Below are 10,000 nucleotides of genomic sequence, written 5' to 3'. Positions count from 1 at the left end.
ACTACTTTAGACCAGAGCCCTATGGATCCCTGTTCCCTATATAGTGCACTACTTTAGACCAGAGCCCTATGATGGGGAAATCATACCATCTAGTGATGGGGGAAATCATACCATCTAGTGATGGGGGAAATCATACCATCTAGTGATGGGGGGAATCATACCATCTAGTGATGGGGGGGAATCATACCATCTGGTGATGGGGGGAATCATACCATCTAGTGATGGGGGAAAATCAAACCATCTAGTGATGGGGGAAATCATACCATCTAGTAATGGGGAAAATCATACCATCTAGTGATGGGGGAATCATACCATCTAGTAATGGGGAAAATCATACCATCTAGTGATGGGGGAAATCATACCATCTAGTGATGGGGGGAAATCAAACCATCTAGTGATGGGGGAATCATACCATCTAGTGATGGGGGAATCATACCATCTAGTGATGGGGGGAAATCATACCATCTAGTGATGGGGGAATCATACCATCTAGTGATGGGGGGGAATCATACCATCTAGTGATGGGGGGGAATCATACCATCTAGTAATGGGGGAAATCATACCATCTAGTGATGGGGGAATCATACCATCTAGTGATGGGGGAAGAATCATACCATCTAGTGATGGGGGAAATCATACAATCTAGTGATGGGGGAATCATAACATCTAGTGATGGGGGGGAATCATACCATCTAGTGATGGGGGGGAATCATACCATCTAGTAATGGGGGAAATCATACCATCTAGTGATGGGGGAAAATCAAACCATCTAGTGATGGGGGAAAAAATCTATAATTATATATCGCAATATTATTTTAGTACAATATTTTATCAATATTTGACTCGATTTGATAGTGTAGGTAAAGTTAGCAAGCGCTAGTCGGCTGTACCTGCGCCAAAACTCCTTTAGAGGACTGTAGAGATCACAATGGTGAGTTACACGTCTCTGATTGGTGACACAACGAAGAGCTGCATGATACACAGAGACAACACCCTTCAGAGTAGAGCTGGAGACAGGTACATGAATAGCATCACCATAGATACAGAGTGAAAAGTGCAACAAATCAAATCCTTTCTCTCGGCAAAGGAGAAACAAGCTTTTGTGCCGGTAAATAAAAACCATGAAGCTGGAGTTTCCCTGACAAGGTTCTCTACATGGTGGTGGCGAAACTAAAATTCCCATCCACCCAAACTTACAGATATTTGTACGTTTTAACTTGCTCTATAGAATGTCCTTCCAAGGTACTAATGATATGGTTTTCAGAGTGTTTAGTATTGGTAAATACCATGCATTTAGCCAAGGTACTAATGACATGGTTTTCAGAGTGTTTAGTATCGGTAAATACCATGCATTTAGCCAATGTACTAATGTTTACAGAGTGTTTAGTATTGGTAAATATCATGCATTTAGCCAAGGTACTAATGATATGGTTTTCAGAGTGTTTAGTATTGGTAAATACCATGCATTTAGCCAAGGTACTAATGACATGGTTTTCAGAGTGTTTAGTATCGGTAAATACCATGCATTTAGCCAATGTACTAATGTTTTCAGAGTGTTTAGTATTGGTAAATATCATGCATTTAGCCAAGGTACTAATGTTTTCAGAGTGTTTATATGGGTAAATGCCATGCATTTAGCCAAGGTACTAATGACATGGTTTACAGAGTGTTTAGTATTGGTAAATACCATGCATTTAGCCAATGTACTAATGTTTTCAGAGTGTTTAGTATTGGTAAATACCATGCATTTAGCCAAGGTACTAATGATATGGTTTTCAGAGTGTTTAGTATTGGTAAATACCATGCATTTAGCCAAGGTACTAATGACATGGTTTTCAGAGTGTTTAGTATTGGTAAATACCATGCATTTATCTAATAGATAATGCTTTATCTCACTGAACAATGAAAGGTATTAAGTCCTTATCTAATAGATAATGCTTTATCTCACTGAACAATGACAGGTTTCAAGTCCTTATCTAATAGATAATGCTTTCTCTCACTGGACAATGAATGGTTTTAAGTCCTTATCTAATAGATAATGCTTTATCTCACTGAACAATGAAAGGTATTAAGTCCTTCCCAGCCCTATATGTAAAAAAAAAATGTTTTTCTAGTTTTCTCAACTTGGCCTTTAAACACTCTTTGCCTCCATCTGACTTTTTTCCGTTACCTTGAAACGAGTCTCCTGTCAATGTTTTGCCTTCCCTGCTCCACCCCCATCGCCAACCCTGGGATGGTTTATTGACTCTATTACCTCGACAGAAAACAGTGATGTCTCACATCTATCTGTGTCTTATGTCAACGGACAAACACTCCACCAACAAAACTAAATCTGCTTGGGACTGGGGGGAAAAAGGGTGTTGAATTTACACTGTGGCTCAGTTGGTAGAGCATGGTGTGTGCGCAACGCCAGGGTTGTGGGTTCGATTCCCACGGGGGGGCCAGTACAAAAAAAATGCATGAAATAAAATGTATGCATTCACTACTGTAAGTCGCTCTGGATAAGAGCGTCTGCTAAATGACTAAAATGTAAATGTAAAATATACACAGGAGTGGAGAGATGAGGAGATTGATAGAGTAGAGATCCACTACATCTTGTGCCTGTCTTGGTCTCATACAATTTAAGGTTTTACATAAGAGTGTATTTTTCCAAATTTTGATTGTCTGAAATATATCCAAATGTAAAATGATGAGTGTGATAGTGGTCATGTCTCACCAGTATGGTGACCTTAGTCACATGTTTATTCGATACTCTAAACTACAACATTACTGGGATTCTATTGTAAATGTTTTATCTGAGGTGCTTGAAATGAACCTACAGCCATGTCTCTTGATAGCTATTTTTGGATGTGTTGTGCGGAGGGAGGAAGGGAGGGAGGGTGGTTAGGATATGGTAAAATCCTTGTACTTACATTCATGTACATTTTGTAAAACTTGAATAAAAATATATTAAAAAATTGTTTAATAATAATTGTGCACAAATGTTGTTTACATCCCTGGTAGTGAGTATTTCTACTTTGCCAAGATAATCCGTCCACCTGACAGGTGCGGCATAATCAAGAAGCTGATTAAACAGAATGATCATTACACAGGTGCACCTTGTACTGGGGACAATAAAAGGCCACTCTAAAATGTGCAGTTTTGTCACACAACACAATGCCATAGATGTCTCAAGTTTTGAGGGAGCGTGCAATTGGCATGCTGACTGCAGGAATGTCCACCAGAGCTGTTGCCAGGGAATAGAATGTTAATTTCTCTACCATAAGCCACCTCCAAAGTAATTTTAGAGAATTTGGCAGTACGTCCAACCGGCCTCACAACCGCAGACTACGTGTACGGCGTCGTATGGGTGAGCGTTTTGTTGATGTCAACGTTGTGAACAGAGTGCCCCATGGTGGCAGTGGGTTTATGGTATGGGCATGAATAATCTACGGACAGAGAACACAATTGCATTTTATGGATAGCAATTTGAATGCAGAGAAATACTGTGACGAGTGCAGTCCAGAGACATGGTTAAGGACTGAAACAACAGTCCAGACATGTAAACAAGCGTGTGGTTCCTCCCATGGGGAAAACAAAAAGAGTAGTGAGCAATATGTTCCCTCAGTATGGTGGTAATGTGGTATGGTGATAATATGGTATGGTGGTAATGTGGTATGGTGGTAATATGGTATGGTGATAATGTGGTATGGTAGTAATATGGTATGGTGATAATATGGTATGGTGGTAATATGGTATGGTGATAATGTGGTATGGTGGTAATATGGTATGGTGGTAATATGGTATGGTGGTAATATGGTATGGTGAGGTCCCTGGCTATTCCCGGCCCTATTCCCGGCCCTATACCCGGCCCTATCCCCGGCCCTATCCCCGGCCTTATTCCCGGCCCTATCCCCGGCCCTATCCCCGGCCCTATTCCCGGCCCTATACCCGGCCCTATACCCGGCCCTATTCCCGGCCCTATACCCGGCCCTATTCCCGGCCCTATTCCCGGCCCTATACCCGGCCCTATTCCCAGCCCTATACCCAGATATGTGGGATGTGATATTTGAGGAAACAAAACAATGACATGAAGAGTTATAACTCATGTATAAATCACTTAGTCACAACAAACAGACAAAGGCTTTCTGTGGTCAATTTTGATAACAGGAAGGTTACATTCTGATGATCTACCCTTCTCCCAAAGTGTGCACTTGTACCCTCCCCCCTCTGGTGTTAGGGAATACGTTGGGAGTGTACGAGTGCACACTTCTGGAGAAGGGTAGGCGATCGGAAACACACTGACAACTCACCTTTTCTTGTCAGGAATCAAGGCACACTCAGAGACGTTCGACAGATGTCCTCTCTCAAACACCGACAGAGCGGCACCACTCTCTGTGTCCTTCAGAAGGAGACATACATAGTGTGGTCCTAATGGCACCCTATTCCCTACAGAGTGCACTACTCTTGACCAGAGCCCTATAGGTCCTTGGTCCGAAGTAGTGCACTATATAGGAAATAAGGGGTGCTATTTAGGCCACAGCCATATCATATAGATCAGGTTAATACCTATAGGCCTTGGTCAGAAGTAGTGCACTATATAGGGAATAAGGGTGCTATTTAGGCCACAGCCATATCATATAGATCAGGTTAATACCTATAGGCCTTGGTCAGAAGTAGTGCACTATATAGGGAATAAGGGTGCTATTTAGGCCACAGACATATCATATAGATCAGGTTAATACCGATAGGCCTTGGTCAGAAGTAGTGCACTATATAGGGAATAGTGGTCATAAGTAGTGCACTATATAGGGAAGTGTTCCATTTGGGAAGCAGTCCTAGTGTTTGGTGGACTTGTGTTTGGTGGACCTACCCATAGAGTGGCCGTCTTGTCGTGGGGGCTGGTCAGTCCTAGTGTTTGGTGGACCTACCCATAGAGTGGCCGTCTTGTCGTGGGAGCTGGCCAGTCCTAGTGTTTGGTGGACCTACCCATAGAGTGGCCGTCATGTCGTGGGAGCTGGCCAGTCCTAGTGTTTGGTGGACCTACCCATAGAGTGGCCGTCATGTCGTGGGAGCTGGCCAGTCCTAGTGTTTGGTGGACCTACCCATAGAGTGGCCGTCTTGTCGTGGGAGCTGGTCAGGACTTTGGTGTCGTCAAAGCAGAAGTGACAGCCGGTGACAGCATCTGTGTGACCCCTCAGCACCTTGATGGGAATCTGCAGAGGCACGGGGAATCAAGCCCCATTTCACATCTTCATTACACCATGATGGGGGTCTGAAGAGGCACGGGGAATCAAGCCCCATTTCACATCTTCATTACACCATGATGGGGGTCTGAAGAGGCACGGGGAATCAAGCCCCATTTCACATCTTCATTACACCATGATGGGGGTCTGAAGAGGCACGGGGAATCAAGCCCCATTTCACATCTTCATTACACCATGATGGGGGTCTGAAGAGGCACGGGGAATCAAGCCCCATTTCACATCTTCATTAGTATTATTTGGGCCCAGTTATTTCCCTAGCACTGTTTCAACATGCTAACGTTCAAGTCATGGGACTGATATTAGCATTTTTTCAAATTGTCCAAATCATCTGAAACTATCTAAAATTGTATTGTGAAAGCTCAACGGAGTCACTTATATATGTTTTGAACACAACTAAAGTCACTAAAGCATCGCAGTAATGATCATGTGAACGTCCATCATTTTAATACAAAACTGAGGTCTGTTCTTTCTGTTCCAAAAAAATGGCACCTCAATTAACGAGCTATCTGTTGAGACATTTATATGTTTGGTCACCAGCCAGATGTATAGCAGGAGGGCTTTTCATGCAGCGTTTCCTAGCCTGGTCCCAGATCTGGTTGTGTCAAGAATGGTAAGGACTTGGGCATGATAGCACAAACAAGACTTGGCACTCAAAGTGTTTCCATGTTTAAGGAAACCGTTTTCATTAAAAGCTTGCTGTCTAGTAGGCTAGTTGACAGTTGTCATCATTCATCCATGTTATTGTCAGTGTTATGACACAGGTCCAATACAATTAATTATGTATAGTTATGTGGCTAGCTGTTAGCTTGACTTGCTAACGTTAACTATTAGTTGACCAATCACTCATTGACGTTTGTAGTTTTATAACAGTTTACAGGGAACTAGCTGCACACTATTACATCATATAACCTAGTTAGCTAACTGCTCTAGAAAGAGTTATAAACATGAACACTATTCAACTCATTCCCTCTCTAGCCCACTAGCTAGCTAACCTGGGCAGCTAACTGCTCTAGAAAGAGTTATAAACATGAACACTATTCAACTCATTCCCTCTCTAGCCCACTAGCTAGCTAACCTGGGCAGCTAACTGCTCTAGAAAGAGTTATAAACATGAACACTATTCAACTCATTCCCTCTCTAGCTAGCTAGCTAGCTAACCTGGGCAGCTAACTGCTCTAGAAAGAGTTATAAACATGAACACTATTCAACTCATTCCCTCTCTAGCCCGCTAGCTAGCTAACCTGGGCAGCTAACTGCTCTAGAAAGAGTTATAAACATGAACACTATTCAACTCATTCCCTCTCTAGCCCGCTAGCTAGCTAACCTGGGCAGCTAACTGCTCTAGAAAGAGTTATAAACATGAACACTATTCAACTCATTCCCTCTCTAGCCCGCTAGCTAGCTAACCTGGGCAAGCTCCTGATGTTCCCACACCGAGGATCTTCTCTTCTCCACATCGGTCTCCTCTTTCCCTTCATCAATGGTCTCATCGAGTGACAAAGGATCGATATTTCTACACGTCATTTTGTCCAGGAAACTAAATATGTATTTTGTCTAAGTTAGTAATTTCATTGTTTTTGTTTTTCGTTAAAAAGTATCAGGCTACAGTAGCTATGCAGTCAGGCAAGAGTTTGTTGTGCCAGTCGGTGCGTTCCCATGGCGACGGCCATGCTGAGATGGAGAACAATCTGAAATGTGCAGATGTTTTATGTAATAACAATTTTTTACATACACACACACACACACACACACACACACACACACACACACACACACACACACACATACACAGAGAAGATTTTTTTATGTAATGACAATTTTTTACATACATACACATGTAACCGATGTGAAATGGCTAGTTAGTTAGCGGTGGTGCGCGCTAATAGCGTTTCAATTAGTGACGTCACACAAAGATGTTTTATGTAATGACAATTTTTTACATACATACATATATACATATACATATATATATATATATATATATATATATATATATATATACACACACACACATACACAGAGAATATTTTTTATGTAATGACAATTTTTTACATACATATATACATATACATATATATATATATATATATACACACACACACGCAATGCATTCGGGAAAGTATTCAGACCCTTTGTCTTGTTCTACATTTTTGTTAAATTACAGCCTTATTCTAAAATGGATTAAATCGTCCCCCCCCCTAATCAATCTACACACAATACCCCATATTGACAAAGAAACATTTTTGGGGGGGGAATTTTTTGCAAATGTATAGCATTTTTAAACTGTAATATGACATTTACATAAGTATTCAGACCCTTTACTCAATACTTTGTTGAAGCACCTTTGGCAGCAATTACAACCTTAAAGCTTCTTGGGTATGACGGTACAAGTTTGGCACACCTGTATTTGGAGAGTTTCTCTCATTCTTCCTTGCAGATCCTCTCAAGCTCTGTCAGGTTGGATGGGGAGCGTCGCTGCACAGCTATTTTCAGGTCTCTCCGGAGATGTTTGATCGGGTTCAAGTCCGGGCTCTGGCTGGGCCACTCAAGGACATTGAGACTTGTCCCAAAGCCACTCCTGCGTTGTCTTGGCTGTGTGCTTAGAGTCGTTGTCACGTCCTGACCAGTAAAGGGGTTATTTGTTATTGTAGTTTTGTCAGGACGTGGCAGGGGGTATTTGTTTTATGTGGTTCGGGATTTGTTGGGCTATGTTCCTATGTAAGAGGGATGTTTGTTTAGAGTGTTTCGGGGTGTGTTGGGCTATGTTCTTGTTAGTTTATTTCTATGGTAGTTCTAGTCTTTCTATGTCTATGTTTAGTTAATGGGGTTGACCTTCAATTGGAAGCAGCTGCTCCTCGTTGCTTCTAATTGAAGGTCTTATTTAAGAAGGGTGTTTTTTCTATGGGATTTGTGGGTAGTTGTCTCCTGTTTAATGTCTGAGCACCTGACAGGACTGTTTAGTGTCGTTCATTGTTTTGTATACGTGATTTGTTTGTTTTTCCTTATTTTATTAATAAAGAAGATGAGTATACACATTCCCGCTGCCAGGTTTCCTCCAGATGTGATGCCTGAGAATCTTGTTTCTCATGGTCTGAGAGTCTTTAGGTGTCTTTTGGCAAACTCCAAGTGGGCTGTCATGTGCCTTTTACTGAGGAGTGGCTTCCGTCTGGCCACTCCACCAATCAGGCCATTATGGTAGAGTGCTGCAGAGATGGTTGTCCTTCTGGAAGGTTCTCCCATCTTCACAGAGGAACTCTGTCAGAATGACCATCGATTGCTCAGTTTGGCCGGTCGGCCAGCTCTAGGAAGAGTTGACAGTTCCAAACTTCTTCCATCCATCCACTGTGTTCTTGGGGACCTTCAACACAGAGGCCATTTTTTGGTACCCTTCCCCAGATCTGTGCCTCGACACAATTCTGTCTCGGAACTCTACGGACAATTCCTTCGAACGTCAAGGATTGGTTTTTGCTCTGACATGCACTGTCAACTGTGGGACCTTATATAGACAAGTGTGTGCCTTTCCAAATCATGTCAAATCAATTGAATTTACCACAGCTGGACTCCAATCAAAGTTGTAGAAACATCTGTCGTGGAATATTGCCTCAGAAATATAACCCTCTTGCAAGAACTTGTGAATTCAATATAGACTTTAATACAAAGTAGCAAAGACGAGCTGGTCCGCGGAACCAACTAACTTCTCTGAGCACCGACTCTGCTTTTATACACATAGAGCATATGGGTACATCTCATATGTAAATGAAGTTACTTCCCTTAGTCCTTCTGCCACCATTATCTTTCAGTCTGAGTTCTTTGCTTGTTCACACCCAGTAACGCCCATATCTGCTTCTGGTTAGATTATAAATGGTGGCGGGACCCCTTTATGGTCAAACAAAAAATAATACATTTATTGCATACTTTTCACCTGTTGATCATTTTGCTACCATCCTCCTTCCTGTGTCCTCCTGACAGTATGTCCCAGCTGTCATAAATGTACTTATGGCCTTGGCTAATGTATTCATGTTCGTTTAGCTTAATGTAATCTTTGGCATGTTTACCCTCTTCAGAAATAGCAAAATGTACTGGGTGTCACCTTCTCTTCCTCTGGCCAATGTCCTTATGTCCTTGTTACTTCAGCAATAGCAGCTGCACCTATTTATTTTACATTAGCTCCCACACATCTCAAAGATGATCAATGGAAACAGGATGCACCTGAGCTCAATTTCGAGTCTCATCAAAAAGGGTCTGAATACTTATGTAAAATAAGGTTTTTATTTTTTATGTTTAATAAATTTGCAGAAATTTCTAAAAACCTGTTTTCACTGTCATTATGGGGTATTGTGATGTCATTATGGGGTATTGTGATGTCATTATGGGGTATTGTGATGTCATTATGGGGTATTGTGTGTAGATTGAGGGGGATTTTTTTTTATAGAATAAGGCTGTAACGTAACAAAATGTGGAAAAAGTCAAAGGGGTCTCAATACTTTCCAAATGTATATAGCTGAACTTTTTATCCATTTAAAGATACGTGATGGGATCGTAACAACTCCAAAGCCCTGTCCCCAGACGTGGCACATCACAGACAATCTGGAATGGCATGATGATAATGCAGAGACAGATTACAACAACAACAACAAAAAATCTACTTTTTTATTGATTAACACACAAAAGCAACAATTCAAGATCTCTCAACCTATCAGCCCAAGACATTGATCAGCAAAAACTCAGGAGAAATCTTATGAGAATTACAATTT

At 41.6% G+C, this 10,000-nt stretch overlaps 2 protein-coding genes across 7 annotated transcripts in view; both read right to left on the bottom strand.

Moving 5' to 3' along the window:
- LOC115203713 (WD repeat-containing protein 88-like) overlaps window positions 1-6,944 on the bottom strand; it is a 27,722-nt gene extending 20,778 nt beyond the window's left edge. For all 5 annotated transcript variants that reach the window (XR_003880235.1, XM_029768639.1, XM_029768638.1 and 2 more), the window contains exons 1-3: window positions 6,654-6,944; window positions 5,085-5,195; window positions 4,293-4,381 (exon numbers count right to left, since the gene is read on the bottom strand). Coding sequence is in view for 4 of the 5 variants with exons in the window: in XM_029768639.1 (XP_029624499.1) it covers window positions 4,293-4,381; window positions 5,085-5,195; window positions 6,654-6,770 (317 nt within the window). In the remaining variant the exon portion in view is untranslated. The remainder of the gene's footprint in view (window positions 1-4,292; window positions 4,382-5,084; window positions 5,196-6,653) is intronic.
- Window positions 6,945-9,882: 2,938 nt separating this feature from the next.
- Window positions 9,883-10,000, bottom strand: part of LOC115203721 (G patch domain-containing protein 1-like) — a 12,089-nt gene continuing 11,971 nt past the window's right edge. For both annotated transcript variants that reach the window (XM_029768651.1, XM_029768652.1), the window contains exon 4: window positions 9,883-10,000. This exon is cut by the window's right edge and continues 181 nt beyond it. The gene's annotated coding sequence lies outside the window, so the exon portion shown is untranslated.

This window comes from Salmo trutta, chromosome 12, assembly GCF_901001165.1.
Source record: "Salmo trutta chromosome 12, fSalTru1.1, whole genome shotgun sequence".
Classification (NCBI taxonomy): Eukaryota; Metazoa; Chordata; class Actinopteri; order Salmoniformes; family Salmonidae; genus Salmo; species Salmo trutta.
Note: the sequence above shows the minus strand (reverse complement) of the source record. Positions and strands in the feature narration are given on the sequence as shown.